This window comes from Sander lucioperca, chromosome 8 (assembly GCF_008315115.2).
Source record: "Sander lucioperca isolate FBNREF2018 chromosome 8, SLUC_FBN_1.2, whole genome shotgun sequence".
Lineage (NCBI taxonomy): Eukaryota > Metazoa > Chordata > Actinopteri > Perciformes > Percidae > Sander > Sander lucioperca.
The window spans coordinates 11,663,148-11,685,528 of record NC_050180.1 but is presented as its reverse complement, the minus strand read 5'-3'; the positions used below and the strand labels follow the sequence as shown (position 1 = coordinate 11,685,528).

General features: G+C 39.6%; 1 protein-coding gene across 1 annotated transcript; it reads right to left on the bottom strand.

Moving 5' to 3' along the window:
- nxph2a (neurexophilin 2a) lies at nt 1-19,474 on the bottom strand. The gene is made up of 3 exons (XM_031281774.2): nt 18,668-19,474; nt 18,391-18,540; nt 1-2,894 (listed from the first exon to the last, which is right to left on the bottom strand). Exons 2-3 carry the CDS (start codon nt 18,433-18,435, stop codon nt 2,148-2,150), a joined length of 792 nt encoding a protein of 263 aa, XP_031137634.1. The 5' UTR covers nt 18,436-18,540; nt 18,668-19,474; the 3' UTR covers nt 1-2,147.
- Nucleotides 19,475-22,381: the final 2,907 nt, after the last annotated feature.

Below are 22,381 nucleotides of genomic sequence, written 5' to 3'. Positions count from 1 at the left end.
TGGCAATATGCTGTGAGCCAAGTTCAAATAAGGTTTAATGCCATACAAACCTAAATTGATCTGTACAATTTCATTTTAACAACCCCCTATGAAATCAAATATTCCAAAATGAACATTTGTACTTACACTTCACACACAGCAGTGCTCTTTTTTTCATATTTAGAGGAAACTGTTGTAACAAGATTAAGCAAGCAGGAAAATCAAAATAGGTACAATATGCGATGATTACAGAAATGTAAATCAAAGCAATCTATAAGCAATACATATGACATCTATCTACATGATATCGCTTAACACCAAAAATAAGTAGTAAACAGTATACTTATTGATACATATTTCTCTGGAAAAATTTGAATAAATTGACATTGTTTACTCTAAAGCTGTAAACAGGGTTAGTTTAAGAGTTACACAATAATACACATCATTTGCACAAAGGAGTAGAACAAAAACATCAACATAGATCGACTCGGATTTAATAATTTCCTTATCATACACCTCTCCTCGTGTGTATAATGTGACAAGATCATTTACAGCTGCTGGGGAAAGACATGAGATACAGCAAATAAAGTAACATTAACAGAAAGAATTGCCATGTGATTAGTCAGTGGCACGTGCCCTAGTCTAAAAAACCCTGGATAAACACAATCAACAACATTTATGACAATTCAAGTGTCAAATGGATGGTTTTCAACAGAACCTTTTAAAACTGTTTAAGTGATCACTACGTTAAAGCAAATTTCACCATTTACTACAAGACTGGATCTTATCCACTTTTACACAACAGTCAGTAAACTTAAGCCTGCTGTACAACTGGGGAATGTATGACATTTAAAAATGTAGGTCCCCCGTCTCATTAAAATTCCAGACGGATTTTGTCCTTTTGCCTTTTTTCTTCTTTTTTTTGCTTTTGGTTTCTCCACTCTTGGTCTTAGGTAAATGAAATTTCCCAGGCTAATTAAAGCCTATTAAAGACAGGTAATGTCAGGACTGGTGGCAGGACCATGACAAAGTGCTGATAATTGTCTGCCAGACTCGCTAAATCCACCTGTCCTGCAATTAACGATGCCCCCCCCTCCCCCCTCCCCCCCTCCCTTGACACATTAATCCACTGCGGAGCCCGCTCGGCAGGCTGATGCCTCAAAGTGCATCCTGCAAACACAGATGTTGGATTTCAGACTAGTTTAGCATACACATGCCTTATGATGATTGCAGCAGAAAACCAACACATTTTAAGGAGCACACAAGGCAGCAGCCAGGATATACATGGATGGGTACCTACATACGTATGTGTTATGATTTATGATTATGCTCTCTGCTTGTTTTGGGGCTTAGATGTGTTGGATCAATTTATTTAGTCATGGACACATAATTTGCTATTCCAGTCTTTATAAGAGGAAGACAGCTAAAATATAGATTATACGGTCATATAAATTATTCAGAGCTGCTTGAGAAAATACCCATTGATCAAGCAAATCTGAAATAATAGACACTGTGTCCTGCCTGTGTTCTGTTAACAGGTACAAATGATGTTAGCTCAACTTCGAAGGCAATGGACATATCATTTTGACTAATCAGTCAGCAAGGTTTCAAATGTGAAATATCAAATTGTATGCACCCATTGAATAACCATTCACACATCTTGGTATTCTAATTATTAACATGAATTATATGTGTGTCAAATGTCATATTTCATTCCAGAACTGTTTAAATGAGGTGAGAATGTTTTTTTGACAATGTTGGCATCAATGCAGCACTGGCACAGAAGACAGCTATGTACTTCCAACTGGGAGGCTCTTTGCCTATGGTCTAGCCTTGAAGAAAACATCTGGACAACACGCTAATTATACCAGTGGTTTTATGGAGAACATGTGCTGTTGTGATGGGAAGGAGTCACCCAGGGTTGGTAGCTATCTCTGAATCCCAAGTCAACCCCTAAAACCAAGTCCCCAGATACCTAACTTTCTCAAGTGTTAGATCTGTATACACAAAAGTTTTTTTTAAACAATGCATCTAGAGTGTGTCCCATTATAAGTTGCACTTCCTGCAACATGTTTCATGTATTTAGGTATTTCGGGACAAGGAGCTTAAAGGTTGACGTTTACATTATTTGAGATCAGACAAAAGGATGATGCATACTAACAGCTAGATCATCCTGTGGAAGAGTAGGGCGTGTCACTATGGTAGTTGTAGTCAGGGCATACCTTCTGCACCAGTTTATAGTCAACACTGTAAAAGGCTATATAGATGCATATGACTTTGAAGGGTTTCGAGCACAGCCAGGACACATGGCTCTGCGTTTGCTCCTGATAGCACACCGTGGACGGGTCATAGTTGCACAGGGCAGTCTTCTTGTTGCGGTCAGTCTTCTCATACTCAATGCGACAGTTGAATGATTTGGTGTCTTTGGTCTCCAGCGTGGACTGCTGGGCGATTTCGAACTCCACTACCTTTGAGGGCGGCACCAGGCTGACCGACACATTCCCCAGGCCCGTGGAGTTGTGGCGGAAGTAAACGCTAAAAGTGCCGTTCCCGTGGTCCACAATCTTCCCCGTGATCAGCAGGTTGAGTTTCACAGTCTTGATGTTGGAGTGGAAGTCTCCCCACCCGAACATCTTTTTGAACTTGCCAGTCTTAACGATGGGCCTGCGTTTAGTTCTGGCCTGTGCGCCCTGAACATCTGTCTGGTTAGATAACCAGTCCCAGAAGTCCTCCATGTTCTGTAAATATGTAATTTCCCTCATGTTGCTCTTGAACCCGGGGGAGCCCCTGGCAAACAAACGCAGGGGGTTGAGGATCCGTGGACTGGCCCCCGTGGGAGAAATCTTCTGTTCGTTATCGCTGTCGCCCCACTCGATGAGCTCTGTGGCTCCTCCATGCACTTTCCTGCATGTGACCTTTAGAGAAAGCAGAGCAAAGGTAGACAGAAAAACACCATTAAGTGGCATAAAGTGACCTTTTTGTAATATAACTTTACAATACTGGTGCACAGACAATAATGCATTTAATGTTTCTAGTTTGTTCAAAGAAAGTACAAAAAAGCACAATGTAGTTCACTTGGGCAGTGATACCTTTCGTCGACCAGACATATAACAGAAAATCCAAGTAAATTCAACACGGATTGACTTATCTCTGGTGATTGCACTGTAAAAATGGCACAGCAGCAGTTCAACACAAAGGATAAAGAAAACACCACTTCAGCACTAAACAGGAGAGGAAGCAAAATCCCACAATGAGCATGGAGCCACCCACTTGCAAGCCAGGCCGGCAACACACTGGCTGCGTCGCGCGAGCGTGTCAGCTGCTTGGCGTGTCCATTTTTATTTTGGCTCCCATGTTAACAGGTTAGAGCTTACACACTGCCTGCGTGACACGCACGTATCAGGCGCGGAAAACGCGTGCATGCTAGAAATAGAACCAACGCCTATTTTTCACGCGACACGCAAGCGTGTTGGAAGTGTTTCCAGGCAAAATAGATTAGGAAAAGTTGTTTATATGTCATTTTGACACAAATAGATATTAATAAATGACATGATGAATGTTGATGTTTGAAAGTCTCTAGGTTTTGACATAAATGCAGATATAAATGTAATTTAAAAAAAATAATAATAATAAATAATTATTGATTTTCAAATATTGCACCTGTCAATACAGAACGAAATATTCTGTAGCCTATTTTGCCGTCAATACTGCCGCCGTTGTCTTTGCAGTAATCAAATCAGTATATATTTATGTTTAACATGGTATTTCATTGTATCAATGGGAAACATACATGTGTACAGACAAGGCTAGCAGCAGCAGTGCTGCGTCAGACACGTTTCTGGTGTGTAAAGACATAGAAAAATCCATGCAGCAGCCACGCAGCTGACATGTAACAGAAACACCATGCTCACGCGACACAGGCAGTGTGTAAGATTTACTTTAGGAAATGCTAGAGCAACTACAGCAAAGGTAGCCTTGGGAAACATTTTGTTTGGTAAACTAAAGCATTCCAACAATTATTTCAAACAAATGCTGGCACTTCAATCAAAAGGAGTGCTCAGTATTAGGGAAAGTGACATTTTATTGAAAATTTGCACAGCCACTTTACTACATCGATAAAAAACAATCTGCTGACCAGCAACTCTAAAGCTCACTAGTTTACACGTTACGTTTGGACAGAGCCAGTCTAGGTGTGTCTGCCTCTGCTTCCAGTCTTTATGCTATGCTAAGCGAGGCCTGGTGGTAGCTTGCATACCATGCAATCTTCTCACCTAACTCTTAGCAAGAAAACAAATTAGAGTATTTTCAAACTATTCCTTTAAACTCAAATCTATATATACATATATATATATACATATATACATATATATATATATATATACACATATATATATATATATATATACACATATATATATAAAAACTTCAACACTTTCTATTCAAGCCAGTGGAGTGGCTACAACACTAACTGAAGCAAATGATGCTTTTATGTGTGTGGTGGCTTAGGATGCTGGCAGGCCTGTGCAGTACAGAGTGGGCATTCCTTCACAGCAACCAGCAAGAAAGAGAAAGGGGTAAGGTTGGTCAAAGGACTTTCAATTAAGATAGAGGCATTAGTTAAAAAACACTGTTTGGCAAGTATGACCCGAAACTGTATGTAGTTGCCGTTCCAGTAGTTAAGCACACTAAAATGGCATGAATCACTATGAAACTATTCACAGACACTAGTAGCACCAAATATATCAAGAAATATACTGAATAAGGGAATCATCTTGGATGCAGCGATAAACCTCAACTGTGCTCATATGTGCCTAAAGCTTATAATATTTTAGGACAACTTGTCAGATTACATGACAATGCAAATCCCCTGGACTTAAGATGTGAGCTGGTCTCACATCAGCCGTGCTATTCTTAGATACCCCATGCATATGAATTTTAGCTTGTAATGGTTCCCAATAATAAAACAGGCTTCTCAGGCTGTAGTATGGTAAAGTAGGTGCTAATCCAGACGCAGCAATGAACTGTGATCCCTCCTTGTGCCTTAAAGCCTTTTAGCTTCAGGAGTGATTCCTGGTCCACTTCAGATAAAGCTTTAATAATTCACGGCAATAAGCTTTGCTAGTTTTATTAGTAATTAGTAGTGCCGGCTTTCCCCAGGCCCGGTTGTAGGGATCACTGAGAGAAGCAGATGTTGAAAGCACTGAGCAGCGGCTGTTTGAATTCTCACTGAGCTGCTGTGCACTACTTCCAGACTAATTATAATTTTGCTGTAAGCCTAACTGAGGCACATGTGTACAAAGCTAACAAACTAGGTCTGTCTGCTACAATTTGTTTTGCCACACTCACATTCCTATAAAGCTTTCCATTTGACATGTAAAATGGCTACGTACATCTTATGTTGTGCAACTGCATATTTTATAATTAGAGCTTTTCTTTACTAGGCTGCTGCTTATGTCCCAGACCGTATAACACCTTAATGTAGCAAGCAGAATGTATGGCTCGGCGATCTGCATATGTAATGTGAAATCAATGTGCCTCCCACGGACAGTGAGCCTGACCCATCTATCAGCCCTCACAATGCTTAATTAAGACAGTTGCTCCCTGAAAACATGGACGAATAAAGCAACACTATAATATTGCCCCTCTGTTTAGCTCATCACATCCACAGTCATGCATTAACCAATTCCAGTGGCAGTATTCCCACACTGATAGTGTCACTTTGTAATACCTCGTGTGAGCTCAGCTTTTAATTTGATTTGACTTTTACAACATCACAACAACAGGCGATGCTGAACATAAAATCGGCAGGTCTGCGGGCTCCCAACAAGAACATTTATTCACTGCTGCGAGCAAGAAAGACACTAGTCTTCCCACCAGCCCGAGCTGTTATATCCGTTACACACTGGGTGTCATGCTGCGCAGCTTAATAGGTGAAACCAAATTTTGTCTTACAGTGTAAATCTCAGGTGAGCTTTGTATAGGATGATTATAATGGAAATGAGAGAGGAGTTTAAGTATGATGAGCAACTGGGGAAACTGCTGTGACAACAAGGGGATCAGCAGAGGGATATCTAATGCTTATATGCCCCGAGAGAGATGAAGCACTGGGAACTTGAAAGCTTGCACTGACACATAGGCTTTGGTTTGGTTTCTTTCTCTCTCGCTGTCTCCCTGCACACACGTAGGACCAACACACACACTATAACACCTCGTTCATTTAAGCGGAAGTGGTGTCTCTTAAAAACAGACTAAAGGAATCTGAGTTTTTGTACAACAGGACTCTGTGGAAAAAAAGAGGCAAGGTCTGATGAAGGAGAATCTACAAAAGCCTAATTAAGATTTCTTAATCGGTGCTGCTGTGCTAGAGGCGTTTCGGGGCGACTTGAAACAAGACATTATTATGATAATAACTGCAGACTTATGGAACTGAAAACACCAGACCTCATTTCAACAGCACAAGGCAAAGTGACGAGTGTCAAACATTGCGGATATCTGTCTGTGTGGTTTAGCTTCTTCCTTTTCCTGTTCGTCCTAAACAAAAACACAGAGAGGTGCATGAACCTTACACCCCCAAGCAGAGATATTACATCTATATACCACGGCAGTCAAAGGTATATATGGCTTATAAAGGAGTAGTGATACGGCAGTAAACATAAAGGTGGGTGAACTATACATGCTGTCAGTAATGTTATCCACCATGTATGATCACAAATAGTGAAACCTGACTGAAACAAGTTAGTTTTTTTTTTTTAATTTTGTATACTGAAACTGCTTATGGCTAAAGTTTCCAGTCAATATTTATTTCTTACATTTATTAATCATCATTAAATTCATCATCATTTTGCATCACATCTGACAGGGAGGGTGTTGCTGAAATTTACACTTTGTAATCTCAGGAGCAAAGGCTGCAAGTTAGAAAGTAATGTATGTCTCATAGACACCACATTTTTTTATTCTAATGTGGGAATTTTTGAGACCAATTTTTTTTTACACCTTCAGTTAAATTCAGTTGCACAATCGGCTGGAAATAAATATAGTGGACTAATGAGCAATAAAGAGATCTTGGACACAAAATCGTCCAAAGTTCCAGCTGTCATAGTTATTTTTTGGTTAGCAGATGTTTAAGGCAGGCTGACCCACATAATATTTTCAAATTAATTTCAAATATTTTATTTATTTGCACAACATGTTTAAAACATTGATAAATAAATAAAATTTGCAAAAAACACTTTAACTGATACTCAGCCTGATCCAGTATCAGTGATGCCAATATTATATCAGGCCACATACACTGATATATATGAGAGCAGGGCCGATATTATCCGTAAATTTCACTTTATCACAGATTCATCATATAGATAGATAGATATCAGTCTCAGTCTAATGTCTGATAAGTAATAAGAAATAGCATGAGGCAATGCCAAAAATATGTTTGAAGTAATTTAAGATCAACATTGCATCAGCATAATGAGCCCTTTCCAACTGTGAAATGTCTCTTATTTTAATAACCAAATTTAAAGAATCCATATTGGAAATTATTGTTTTTTTTATGTATTTATGTTGAAAAATGAGTATTTGGTCATTATATCATGATCAGATTTTTTTTTTTTAATTCTCAAATAGCAATACTGGTTGACCTAAAAAAAAAAAAGTGCCTATACAATTTACTATGACTTTTAAGTCAGCATACAAGTTGGGAAAACTGAGTTTTGGATATCATCCTCAACAACATCCTCAAAGTACACATGCTTAGTGTAGCTGTCAGTGGCAGGCTGTTACTTTTTATATCAGAGGAGAAAAATGCATGTTGTGCATATTACCTATACATCTCCAGCCTTTTATTTTACTTCACAAGCAAATATTGCACTAGACCTTTTTGTGTCAAAAGTGCATTCATAGCTGCGTAAAACTCTCTGTCTATGCACCTTGGTTGTGGAATTAACTGCAAAGTAGAAGTGCTTCCTTTATTTTTAAAGTCTTTTTACAAACTGCCTTGAAGAAAACATGTTAAGGTAGCATGCAATCTGACTTCAACCTATGAAGTGAAGTATATTAAATGGTATGGGTTGTATGTATCTCCTTCAAAATATTATTATCTTCTTGTTTTCATTAGCACGTTTCTATGCATTTCTACATATGTATCTGTATGAAACGGAGTTTATTTGCAACTTTTTAATTGTATATATTTTTATTGCTATTTTTGTATCTCAAGGACCTTTTTGGCTAAATAAAAGCTACATAAAACGTCCACAAATGTCACTAGTATTGTATTATTTGTAAAGGCTCTGTCCTTACGCCACATGTACTGCATATGTGATTTAATGTTGTGTCAATCACTACCATCCAGAGGTATTAGTGGAATAGGAATACTGACAGAGGTCTGAGCAGCAGCGAGCCACACACTGAGTCAGGATGAATCAGCCTCGACATTCATCTGTAATGAGCATTATGGAGCTGGCTGCCTGCTTGTCCCGTGGGTAGACATATCTTTTAGAGGCCTGACATAAAGGTAATTGCCACAGTGACCAGAACTAGCCTCTAGACCGTTATTAAGAAGCCAGTGACATCTGGCTTCTGGATCATCTGAAGAGATGGCATTAAAATGCATTTGCAGTGAGCAGCCGGCGACATTGTGCTCGGCTGTGATGGGTTCTGGGCCGCGGGGCAAGGCTACAGTGTTGTTTTGACGCCGACGATGGAATCTCTCAACCTGGCATAGTTGACAATTTGCCCCCAACTCATGATCTGAGATCTGCTTTTCTGTCTTTTTGGTTCTGTGTGGGAGCCTCTGTGTCATCCTCATTACCAAGTTCCTTCTATCAGCCAGGTTAAATAATCTGTTTTTGGGTGTTCCATTGCTGATTCTTTTCCAGCACATAAGGTTGGGCTATGGATCTGGGGAAAATTGGTTTCAGGCATCTTCCTCACAATAAATAAAATGGGCAATTAACCTGCTCATCAGTGCAAGCAGAGCTGTTCCAATGATGCACTCCACTGTTCTTCATGGATTTATCTGTGCAAATTGACCTCACTTTGGTGGTGCAATTCATTTCTCTGCTAATTTTCTGTGTCTGAAGCTTCATTAACTTGATGCGCTTCTACGTAGTAAAAATCTGGACATCCCACAGAAATTACACCGGCTTCACCATTGCCTACCGTAATACTTTCCTAGCACTGTTGCAACACAACACCTGCCATTGTCGAGCTGCTCAGCCACTACTGCGAGACCCTGTATTGACTGCAGCTTCTTGCTTTCAAGCATCAAACATGACATGCGGCTCCACTCACATTAAAACAATTCTCAACCTGCAATCCCCTGCCCCACGTCCTTCCCCAGCCATCTTCCTCCTGATGTTACAGGGCATATCATTTGTAATGATTCACACCCAGAGCCGGTTCCAGGAGAGAAGGCCCTGGAGGCGCTTAGGCAGCCCAGAGCTCAGAGTCTACATGCTGCTGAAGAATAGATTGGTGCTCTGATCGCTGGAACAGCCTCACGCTCCAGAGCCATCACTTTTAATCAGAGGCTGTCCAGGGAAACACATGGCAGGTGCTTCAGCACTGTGGGGGATCGCAAAAGCAAATCCACACTGGGGGAACCTTACCAATCACAGAAGGCTATGGTTAGTTTGTGTGTGTGTGTGTGTGTGTGTGTGTGTGTGTGTGTGTGTGTGTGTGTGTGTGTGTGTGCGTGTGTGTGCGTGTGTGTGCGTGTGTGTGCGTGTAGCATATCTACTCCCCTCTAGTATAATCCTTTAGGCCATTACCACCTGACCTCTGTGAGAATGAGACTGACCACTGTCTCTAATATCTTAACACTACTGCTTAAGATTTTATAGATCCAATATAAAATGTGTGGCTGAATATTAAAAGCAGCCAGTAATGTATCATTACATTTGGAGCCAAAAAAGGGTGAGATTTATTACATTTTTAGATGCATTTATGTGGTTGTGCAATGCAGACCTTTAATAAGCCTTAAAACTCGTCCTGTTGACACCTCTGTACATTTACACCAGACCAGTACGTGTTGATGGTGTGAGGAGAGGAAATGGCAAGCTCAAAGGAAAGTAAAGCTGATGTTTTCATAACTAGAATCACAGTGGTATTACCATTTCTGTATCTCAACAATACATCGATTTCATCTCTAACTGTTGACAGATGTGCTGGAAATGCCTAAAGAGCATGCATCACATCGTTGTCATTGAAGCAAAATATGTAGTGATTGTGCTAGCGCTATCAAGACACTCAGATAGAGATACAGGTAGAGAGGGTGAGGAGGTGACATGTTTGTCTCGTGATGAATACCAAAGAAAATCAGTCGCTCCAAAGTCATTCAGCCACACAGAGAAACATAAATGAAGCCTTAGGGCTTCGTAAGGTGTGCAATGATCGAATGCTGTGTAACGCAAGCCTAAACATTAAGCGGGCAAATGGAAATATTAGCAATTGCTTGTGTTAACTAAAATTAGACAATTTTCTACTCAGAGACAGTATATCTGCCAGCGCCACAGCTGTTGATCTGACGCTGTCCATGCGCTCTGACCTTTCTTGTGGAGAAGTGAAAAGACAATTAAAGTCTTGATAAGATAAGAGCTCTCACTACTGCCCACTGCCTTCTTCAAGAAATTATAAATATGCAGACCACCTGTGTTCTCAATGGAGATTCTCTGTCCATGCATGCCTTTTTTATTCTGATACAAATACAGCACAACACTTTGAGCTCATAGAGTTATAATGCATGTGTTCCTTGTATATTCAACTCAAATTAACTATGTTTAAGAGCCTGTTTTTGCAAACATGTTGCTGCAAAATATTATCTGAAAGCTCATGATGTCACTCGGAGCTGCTCACGTCTTATGATTAGCATAAATGACAGCACGTAACAAAACCCTCCTGTGCCTAACATAAATCCTATGATGTGAGATATTAGTCATGTTTATAGTGTCACAATCTTCTCTTTTCCTCTCCTCCCAGCAGTCGACACTGACTGAAACCATGCCACACTTCACCTTTTTTGGACATTGGTGGAATTCTATTTGTTTTGCTGTTTGCATGAGTCGTCTAAGTGAAGCATTCAGTATCATAGAGAGCATTTCCCTACTGGAAGCAGTACACATAACTGCACAAATCACACACAATTACCTCTCCTGCAGTGTGGAAGCTGCCAACAAAGAATTATAAAAATGTGTTTTCAGTGTTTCCAAATAAACGTGACAAATTACAGGAAATGATACCACATTTAGCTCCTATTATAGCATTCCTACCAATAGCTCTCAAAGTATTACATCAAATTAGTAGCCTCTCCTTTTCTATGTGCAACAAAGCAAGAAAGTCACATTCACAGCTTCATGTCATCTGCATCATCTATTTTCTGTTGGGTGAAATAAATGTCAGTCATTTTGCCAAATCTATTTGCAACAGAAATGTGTTAGACACAACATTTTCCATCAGCGCCGTAATGAACAGCAAGTCAGATTCAACCAGGTGTCAAAAATTCTATCTTACAATGAAGCCAGGACATCCTTTGTGTAAACCAACCACAACTTACAGGCAACTGTACTTGAAGCAAACCAGTGGCAATATCGCACACAGCACTCCTGTTCTCGAAAATCAGAGTTTTTATATTGGATCAGTCGATAGCTGGTTCGCTGCATCTTCTAAATTAAATTCGAAATTTGCCCATGCAACTAACTGTCAACTATAACTCAAACTCATGTCATTACTGAACATTGATGAAATTATTTTGAGATTCACATTCAGCGAGGGAAGTGAGGGATTACGTAAAAGTAGCAATACAACAAAAAATATTCCACGACAAGTAATCCTTCTACATTTAAAATGTGGTTTCAGGTATTATCAGCAAAATGTACTTAACACATCTAAAGTAAAAGTACTTTTACTGTGTAAAAGCATTCAACTGTGTAGCTGAATGGTCCATGTAGGTGTTTTATTATTCTATATTATACTATGGGTTAAAATAACTGATGTATTAACATAAAGGAATTGTATTGTATTGTTTTAATCAAATAAACTGACTTGTATTCAAGGACTTTGATTTGTAAAGGAACTAGCAGTTAGAGCTGACCGATAAATGCAGTGGGGTAAAAACAATAAGATTTGCCCATAAAACTGGAAATACTCAAGTAAAGAACAAATACTTTAAAATTGTACTTAAGCATAGTACCTGATTAGATGTACTTAATTACATTCCACAGCTGTTTGCAGCTGTTTAGGATGCAATAGATACAATTAATTATTTATTTATCAGTGACTCAGTAACTAAAAACTAAATAGTAAAAGATCAAGGAGGAAGCTTTATCATTTTGTTAATATTTACTGTGCAGCCAATGCTTTCCTTGAATGAAAATCAATACAAATCAAATTTGCATTCTTGGTCACAGTTTACACTGTACAATAACGTGCCTCCTTTGTGAATTAGCTGCAGGGGATCATCATCATTTCATTTTCCACCTACAACACATTGGTGGCAAGGCCCGGCGGGTGAAAGTGAGATGTTAGTGAGAACGGATCGTTGTGGGACATTTAAATGCAGTGATGATGTCAGGTGTTGAGTAAGTGTTCGCACAGATCCCACTGGAGAGAAGAAGGGAGAGAGGAGGGGCTCTGGGACGAGAGCCTCCAGGTAATCTGGATACTCGTGTTATCTCAGCACCTGCCACATGTGACAGCAGCAAAGCCCTGAACACTTCACTTTTAGGCAGGCATTACCTTTTAACGCATCATCAGTTTCATAATCCCCTTACATGGTCAAAGCATCAACTCCTGTGCTGGCTCCTGACACCTGCAGCAAACCTCCATATGTCTGATAGCAGGGATTCAGCAGGATAATACCACAAAGCATGTTGGACTCAGTGTAATTGTCATTCTCTTGACCAATTTTTAACACCTTCTACTTTGTACAACAATGGTAAACATGCTTGTAAAACTCCTCAGCTAATACTTGAGGAAGGCATATTCTGACAAGTTCTTTCAAGTTTTTTTAGTATTTCCACTTTCATCTCAGGAAGACGTAATCTAAATGTTTCTCCCACTGAGCTTTTTGCATGTGTGTGTGTGTGTGTGTGTGTGTGTGTGTGTGTGTGTGTGTGGGTGTGTGCGTGTGTGTTTTCTTCTCTTCAAATCCATGTTATAAATGATTCGGGTGTTTTATTAAAAAAATGTTTCCTCTTGATTTGCTCAAACGTACGTCCACTAAATTTGACAGAGCAATTGTTTCTGTTCTCAAAGCAGATTGTGCCTCGGCTGATTTCAGAGAAACAGCTCCCTTTGAAGAAGAAACAAGAGCAGGGAAGACGTTGCTTCCTTTCTTTGTGAGTAGTTCAGAAGACAGGTACTTCACAAGAAATATATAAAGACGGAGGGTAGCTGACAGTGCTTTGTTAGGGCTGGAAATGACAGGCCTCAAAGCCCAAAGGCAGAGGAGGAAATGCAAAAGTGAGAATAATCAGAAAGGAGATTTATTGTACTTATTCTAAAGCTGACACACCTTGCCTTTTTACAAGAAAGCAACGCAGCTTTAATTAAAGAGGTCAATCATTTTCCCAAGCTCTGACATGTAATGTGATTGCCTTCTCCAAAGTACCAAACAAGGTGGTAATTAAGAACTTTACATGTCAAAGTGTTTGAGAAGTGGCAGAAACTTTGCTTCTGTGCCGACTAGAGCCATGTGATGTGATGTGATTAGCTGATCGTGAGTCTGGCATTTCAAACATAAATGGAGAGCTCACAGCCGTACAACAACACAACTATTGAAATATTTGATTTAATAGAAGAAAAAGTGACAGCCCGATTCCTCAGATGATATTCCATCATCTGCACATGATTCAGACAAAACACCTGCTGTATACAAACTGCATCTCCACATTTTGATTTGCTGCAGCACAGCAGTGGAAAGCGATGCAGACTGTAAAAAAGAGCTGCTAAACAGCAAGCTTGTGCTTTAGAGAGTGCTGGATGTTTCTGACCCTGCAGAGCGGTAATGACAATGCTATAAGGTAGCGGAGCCTCCAGATCTAACACTGCCTCGGGCCGCACATCGGCCATAAAAATTCATAGCTGTGGAGCAAGATCAGGAAACTCAAAATCATATTAAGCATAATGTTTCCTGCACCAGAGCCGCCACAGTGGGTGTGACTTGCTCTAAGAGAGCTGCTCAGAACTTCACTTCATTGTAACAGTTCACATCATGAGAGAAGCTGGGGGGGGGGGAAGTAATCACGCTGCTCATAATTGTTTGAGTTAATTCTTTAATGGTCCATCCAGCAGCCAGATTATGGTTATTGTCAATGCAAAGGGCAATTGCATCACACCTATCAATCATTTGGACCATCTTTCTTTTCATTTCAGGACCTTTATCATGGATTTCTTGCCAGTACACACACAATTATGATTGATGATTGGAAAAGGAATAGGTTGCGGGGTTCAATAGAGTCAATACAACCTGTAGTGTCTGCAAAATACATTTGAGGGATTTAACACACAGAAATGGCAACCTTTCCTTCAGAGGTCTGAGACAACATACAGGCTGAGGACTGCAAATGCCACAGACAGTATTGTTTATGAGGGATTATCTAGTCAAGCCTTCTGGCTAGAAAGATTGTAACCCCAATATGAGCAAAGATACACATCAGCACCATGTAAGCCCTAAAATGATTCCTGGAAGGCACCACATGCATACAAGGCCCCTTCACTCTGTCAATCCATGTTTAATCACTTCTTCCAAAGAAATTTCAACTTGCCTGCCTGCCATTTTCTCTCATATTTTCTCTCTCCCCACAAAATTTCTCTGGTGGGTTTTTGAAGACTTAAGTTCCACTCCTTTTTTCTCTTTTTCTTACAAGGCGAATCCTGGGAGAGGTTGATGTGACGACCAGGCAGAGCAGGGATGTGAAGAATATAAACACAATTTTTTTTTATTGTCCAGAGGGAAAGGAGGGGTGCAGGGGGTTGGGCGCTGGGGTCTGTAAAAGAGACGAGGACCTTATCACAGCCCAGCAGCTCTGTAATTCGCCGCCATGATAAAGTGGCAGCACGGAAAACCTTACAAGGCTGGCACAATCCAAAGACGGATTAGGTTTTTCTGACATAAGCTTCCTGAAAAACTAATCAATCAGCCCATGCAGTATTATCAGAAGCGTGAGATTAAAGAGCTGCTCCTAATCCCCCCACTGTACATTTTATTACTCTTCCCAGTGTTAGTTGCCTTTAAATATACAATAAATAAATAATAAAACCAAACCTAATTGAGCATGAGGAAGGGGAAAAGGGTTAAAGAGCCCTTAGAGAGGGAATTTATGTAGAATTTGTGTTTTGTTATGAACACAGGGATAAAACTGTTGTCCTTGCCATAGCCCTTTCTAACTTTGAATAGAGCCTCACTGTTTCGCTCCAGCACTGCAGAGAAAAAAATACAGGCGAAAAAAAAAAATATCCTCTGGCAGATTTTTACAAATCCAAATCTCTTCTCTGAACCAAATCGACTTCACATTCTCACTTTCTTGTTCTAATGATTTCCCACTTTCTTTGATGGATAAACACATAAATACTCATGTGACTACATGTAAATAACTGTTGAAATGCGTGCTAAATCCTTTGGGAAATGACTTGTAATCCCTTCAATCAGTGCACATCAAAGTTGCAGGGATGAACTCCAAGCATGTAGCGAATCCAGAGGACAAGACATGTTCAGCTTATACGAGTAACCAGCTAAGCTTTGTCTCTTTAATGCGCCACACCCTTCTATCAGGATGCTCGCTCCAAGCCTGCTCAGTGCGACCCTGACCGGCATTTACTGTAACAGAGGAAGTACATGTATATTTAACACCACCGCTGATCCTCTTGGCATGGGCCACATAGATGCTTTGTCATGACATAACATTACCAAAGAGCTCTTACCCCGGCAATAAGATACAAAGGTGTAATAGACTTTGTCAACGTCTTCTCACACTTAATCCGGAGCAGCGTTGGAAAAACCCACTTTCCCTGCATGCAATCTGTAGGGCAGGACAGGCAGAGGGAGATGGCAGAGAGCAGGGCTCTCAAGTATGTTTTTATCTTCATTTACATTGTTCTGCTGTCATTGCACATGGGATAACTGCAGCAGATGTCATGGGGAAGAATGGATTCTCCCAGGATAGCTTTGACCCTCTTATTTGTCCCTGGGGTATGGCACAGATGCTGGGACCGGGGTTACATTTTCACCATTTGATTCATGTTTTTTTTTTGTTTTTTTATGAGTTTGTGTGAAGACACAAGAGAAAAAGTGTTTGTGTTTTGGTTTCTTGGTTTGGAGGATGCGGCCAAGTATGTGATGCTGCTACAGACACTGAATCTCTGCTTAAAACAATGTAAATGTATCCTTCAGTGGGGGTTCAGATGTCTGAGGTGCGGCCTTTGACGCCGGTTTAAAATCTAGCATTGCAACTTTGCCACATGTCGCCCCAGTCACATCCTTACAGTCCTCATAGTAAACTATCCTACCAAGCAGACATACTAAGGAAAAGGTTGTTTGCAGCTGAAGAAGTTTGGTGCATATGTCATGCCTTCAGTTAACGTCAGCCTGGTATTTAATTATTTTCTACCCTATGGAAGGTGGGGGAATATTAATAAGGGCCAATATGTCCCCAGTCAGACAGTGGTAGGTCTGCTGGGAGGGGAGACACTGAGGCATATGAAGAGAGACTCTCCAGGGAGGCAGCCTGTGTCTCTCTCTCTCTCTCTCTGGAGGCAGAGCTCCCAATAGGCACAAAGCTGATAACAACAGCAGCCAGAGCAGACAGCACTTTGCCGCTGCATCTGCACAGTTCAAGGCTATCTTTAAAGAAGCCGTCTTTGAGGATAGCACAGATGTGAAGAACTTCTTCAATCACATGGAATTTTCTGTTTATGTCTGATCACAGCAAGAGTCCGTAAAGCAAGGATGATCACGGTAAAGCCCATACTTTATTCAACTGCCTATAGAGGACATCAGTATCCAGTGAAATACAAATGATGTAAAATACCTTTATATTTCTCTAAAGCTTATGATCTTCCTTTGGAGAGCTTATTTCCTGCAATAACAACAGAATTAGACTACAGAAATATTCGGTCAAGAAGATTAAGGCAATCAAACTCTGCTAAATACTAATAATTTCACATGTATTCACAGGGACTTGGGATTTAATCACATTGTATAAGTCATAAAGGAGGATCAGCGCAGGCTTTGAAAACGTGGATTCTGCAATTTTCACCTATTGTTCACAGTCGTCATATTTTATGCGTTTTTAACTCTGCCCTCCAATTTACTACGGAAAAGACACCTCACGACTGAAGAGGGTTCAACACAGAGGTCAAACCTTGTTCAAGCCTGGTAGCAAAATGAATGATAAATGATAAATGATTGCTAACCCCAACTATTTATGGCTGAATAAATGAATAGGCAGTTGTTTTTTGAGCCATAAGTGACAGAGGCAGAATACCAACGTCATGATAAAATAAATTAAAACTCACCACGATGGAAATAAACTATAATCTATGCAAGCATGGCACATCAATAATATTCAGTGAACAGTAAATCTATTTTTTTTTTAAAGTACATTAACTCCACTTCTCAATTATGAATACTGCGGAACTGTTCATCGTAATATAATGAGCATTATGCTCACATTGACTTGGAATGTAATGTACATGTTCTGTATTATTGTACATGCACATGCATAAACATTATTTCTAAATCTAAATGTTTCCTAAGGAAGTTAATTCAGATGCTATTATGGAAATTAACAGCATATGGCATATAGTATACAGTATGGCTATTGACAGCAGCAGTAGTAGTAGTAGTAAAGTAGTAGCAGTACTCTCTTCTGCAAAATTGAATCCGATAGATTTAGCTATTTATGTTTATGAAATATATTTTTATATAGGCTGCAGAAATTTAAAATATCAGCATATTTTTAGAGTTGATGAAGATCCTTAATCTTAATAAATGTTAGAAAATCATGTTCATAAAAAAAAGGATATTTGGTATTTTATTAAATAAGTTCAAATAACACAAAACAAGATTATGCTCTGTAAGCCTTCATGAGAAGTTCAGCACATTTGGTGCTGATGACTGTATCAAATACAATTTGAAGCCAAGAATTTATTGAAATGTCATTTGGCATTATGTGTTGATTGATTAATCACATTGCATGAGCTATATAATGCAGATCTACAATAAATCAACTCACAATTTGTGTGTATATATATATATAAAACTTTGACTGATAAACAAATATCTTGTAAGGGACCCGCAGCATAATAAAAATAAAAACAGACAGCACATTAAAGCCACTTAGCCTACTGTCTCTAACTTTCTCTTAAAGCCTTCTTGTGATCACAGACATATTATTTTCTCATTTACTCTCAGCTCACCTGGTGCAGGAGGAAAAGAAACAGGAATGTTTGCAGAGCTCTCATCTTCAATGACTTCTCGACTTATTCAAAATGAGCAGCGCTTAAAACCTCTCTGGAAGATTTGGAGAGGGACAGACGCACATGTCGTTGAAGCATTGCTGTGATCACCTGCGAGAAAAGTGGAAACATTGACGATGTGAAATCACCTACAAAAAACCTTTGTTAAATTTGGGAGGACCTCAAAGATTGTAGATTTGAATCTTATCTTTAGAAGAAAATAAAAACTTTTCCTTACCGTTTTTTTTTTTAATGTAATACCTCACTTAGTTGAGTAAGGCGGTTGCAATCATCCTTGTTCAATCCACTCTCGGGTAAGAGTCCTAAAATCCTCTCAAACGTCTCCGCCTCTCAGGATGTTGAATGAATTTTCCCTGAGCAGCTGGGACACTTGGATGTCTCTACAAACAATGTGAAACGGCTACAGTGGCTCAGTTGAAATAACAGTCCTCTAAGTTGCGAATCAAGCCAAACCGAAATAAACTGAAGACTATATATTCCCTATACTTCCCGAGCAATGGTATCAATAGAATGATGATGCGCAGGGTTAAGTATAGCCAAGTGAGCCCGGACCCAGTGACAGGACTGCAGTCAGTCAGACAGCAGTCCGCTCGCTGTGCGCTCTCTTCAGCTCTAGCCTACTTTATTTCAGTGCGCAAAATCCTCCGCTGCGCGTCTGGAGACTCCAAGGTCGGTGCGCATCCGTGCACAGAGTTAGACCAAAGATCTACCTTTGAAGTCTCACTCTCTCCGTCGAGGAGAAAAGTAAGAGTCTTGATGTCACTGTTATCAGGTTTTGTCCGGCAACAAGTCCACGTTTTTAACCCTTTAAACGTTACACTTGTAATCTCGCTTGTCTGGTAGTTTTATATTTGTTTATATTTGTTGGTGGTAAATGTTCAGTCAGATTAGAGTAACCGTAGCCACGACTAAGGTCTTTTATTATTTAAATTTACACAATAATGACTTCCAACTTGCAAAAACAATCATCTACAGGGCTGTTTGAATGATGCCAGTAAAAAAAAAAAAAAAAAAAAAAACACTATGGCGAGTGATCTTTATTCATTTGAGAAATGGCTGACGCGGCAGTCCTGACCACACAGCGCAGACAGCAAAAGGTCAAACGTTGTGCTGATGGCTGTACAAAGGCAATACCATTTTCTACTGTGGAATTTATGAATCTGTGTGACTGTGGCACCACCATGTGGTTACAGCCAAGCACCTCACTTTACAGAGAAGACTGCCGTTGCAGTTAGTTTGCAGTGTGCAGACGAAATGGTTAGTTCCTACTTAAATATTCAAGTTAGGCCTACATCCTGCAGTTTAAATATTTGGATTACTATAATCTGCTGAGTGTTTGTAATCAATATAAACTTTCTCTACATTTAAGTTTTAATGGCTGTGTGGCAGTGATTGAAGACTTGTGTTAGAGGTACTGAGGCAATACAGGCAATGTATAGGTGAGACAATGAAACACAAGCAGAGCAGTTCAGAACAAAATGTTGCTGATTGCAGCAATGAGGCAGTATCAATTCAATGTGAAGGTATCTCTTAGTATGTATTACTTTTCTACTGAATGCAACAATAGACTTCTGATTTAATGCAGTGCTTGCCATCCTTTCTGTGGTAATAGTCGCTGGGTGCAATTAAAACATCACCTCATTTCAAATCTTGAATTTGAATTGCAGACTAATTGAGAGGTTTCACTACCCAATCCATAGTAAAGTTGCCCTCTTCCTCATACATAATACATCCAGATCCGTTCATGTCTCCATCCATCTCTCATGTTTATCATCTGGGAGTTTTTGTAAAATTCTTTAGTTTCAATCCATTAATTTTTATGTCACAAGTATTAGTCATTTTTGACCATATAAAGTCGGGGTGTGTTTACATACATAAAGAAAGAAAGAGTTAAAGATTAAATATTCAGGACAAACGCAGGCACTTTGTCATGTGGATATGGATACTTTGTACTAAATGTAATCTAAAGTTATACTTGGTAGTATTAAAGGGACCTCTCACATGACAGTATGTATTTTCATTGAAGGTAGAATTACATACAGGCAGACCAAAGCAGATCATTTTAGTAGAATGATCTGATACTGTTCCAAACTGAAATACCAACAATGCCTCCTCATTAGAGACTCTTCCACACATTTGATCTGACATGTTTGAGTAAAAGCAGGAGAAAGAAAGAGAGGGAGTGCACACTGCTTGCTATGTACACAGTGCTTAACAGGTTCTTTTCTGCAAAGCATAAATGTAGACCGCACCATCTGTAAACTATAGTCTTCACAGTTGGCATGAATATGATATTTGCAAATACTTTACATGGTGGTTTAGGTGCAAACAGCATCATTTGGAATATTCCTAACTGGCCTGAACTTTGAACACTGATATCGGACTGCTATAAACTTTTATGAACTACATTTTGTCTCTGAAAAGATGAATATGATGCAGCTGTACTTGATAGGACTATGTAACTGATTCACTCTCACAATGGTTGTCTACTGGAAACCTCTAATGTGTCCCAGTTTGGTGCAGTGTTTGGTGCTGAAATAAAACAGGGCCTGTACATGGTAATGACCCCTGGATTGATGATGAATGGTACAGTAAGCCAACAGAAAAAAATCCACTTGGTTGTTGTTTTTATGGCTTTGGCACCACCACCTGGTAGAACTATGCAATCAGTTCATAGTTTGCAGCAACATCAAAACTGCAGTACATTAGTACAAGAGTTTCTCATAAAAGGCTCTTTTTCTTTGTGTATGTCTTCAAAGAGCTTAAGAAGTCAGATGCTTCTCTTGTTTGAACATTTTAATTAAAATTATACTCTGAATAAAAATACGTCTGTCATAAAATGCTCAAAATATGAACATAACTGACACAAATTTAGCAAGTAAATAGACAAAGTTCCTAAAGGAGTTTGTATTGATCTGAAACTAATTATATTTTTTATTTGTTTGTGCAGTCAGATATAACTGACAGGCATTACCTTGGCTGCAAACTGACAATTAAGCCACAGTATCTTATTATTTTCCAAAGTGGCACATTTCATCAGGTTGTCAACATCGTGTCATACTTGTTTTGAGAATGTTAGAATTCCGTTTAATTAAAGGTCCCATGGCATGAAAATGTCACTTTATGAGGTTTTTTTTAATATTAATATGAGTTCCCCCAGCCTGCATTTAAAGCTACAGACACCGAAATGGCACATCCTAAGTAAAGCTCATTGTGGGACTGGCTCTAGTGGCTGTAATTCTGCACCAAGGCTGAATTTCGGGAAAGAGACTTCAGATACAGTATTAGGGGACCACTAAGGTCTATATAAAAGAGACTACAGATACAGTATTAGGGGACCACTAAGGCCTATATAAAAACATCCAAAAAGCAGCATGTCATAGGACCTTTAAAGGAGACCTATTATATACTGTTTTCAGATTCATACTTTTGTGATTCAACTAGAACATATTCACATGCTTAAAAAAAACTTTCTCATACTGCCCATGGCTGCTGCACCTGTATCCAACTTGAGTCTGAGACTGACTGCAACGGAGCAGCACTTTCTACCGTCAAAAAGATAAAAAGCTTTTGAACCAAATACTATTCAACCGGATGTTTCAGCAGTAATGTGACCCACAGCGACGGCACAGAACACACCGAACAGACTCAAGTCACTGACCTTGCCAGACTGTCCAACGGCCGATTATCGGCTCTGTGTGTCAGGGCCTTTATGGTCACAAAACTACCAAGGATGGAGGACTGTACAATAGCTGCGGTTGAGCTGTTGCTTGCACTACATGTACATGAAGTCCTAGGCTTTAAGGAGTGATGCCCAATGGTGGCATCCCCTGCCATGACACCAACACAACATGAGAATGGACATGAACCTGTACATGCAAAAAGCTGGCCACTCTTCCTTCACCCCTCCAGGAATATAAAAAGCATTTCT

Coding starts and splice junctions, on each gene's coding strand:
- nxph2a (XM_031281774.2), bottom strand. CDS start 18,435: ATGAGAGCTCTGCAAACATTCCTGTTTCTTTTCCTCCTGCACCAG. Junction 2,895..18,390: donor TTCTTTTCCTCCTGCACCAG/GTGAGCTGAGAG, acceptor CTTTCTCTAAAG/GTCACATGCAGGAAAGTGCA.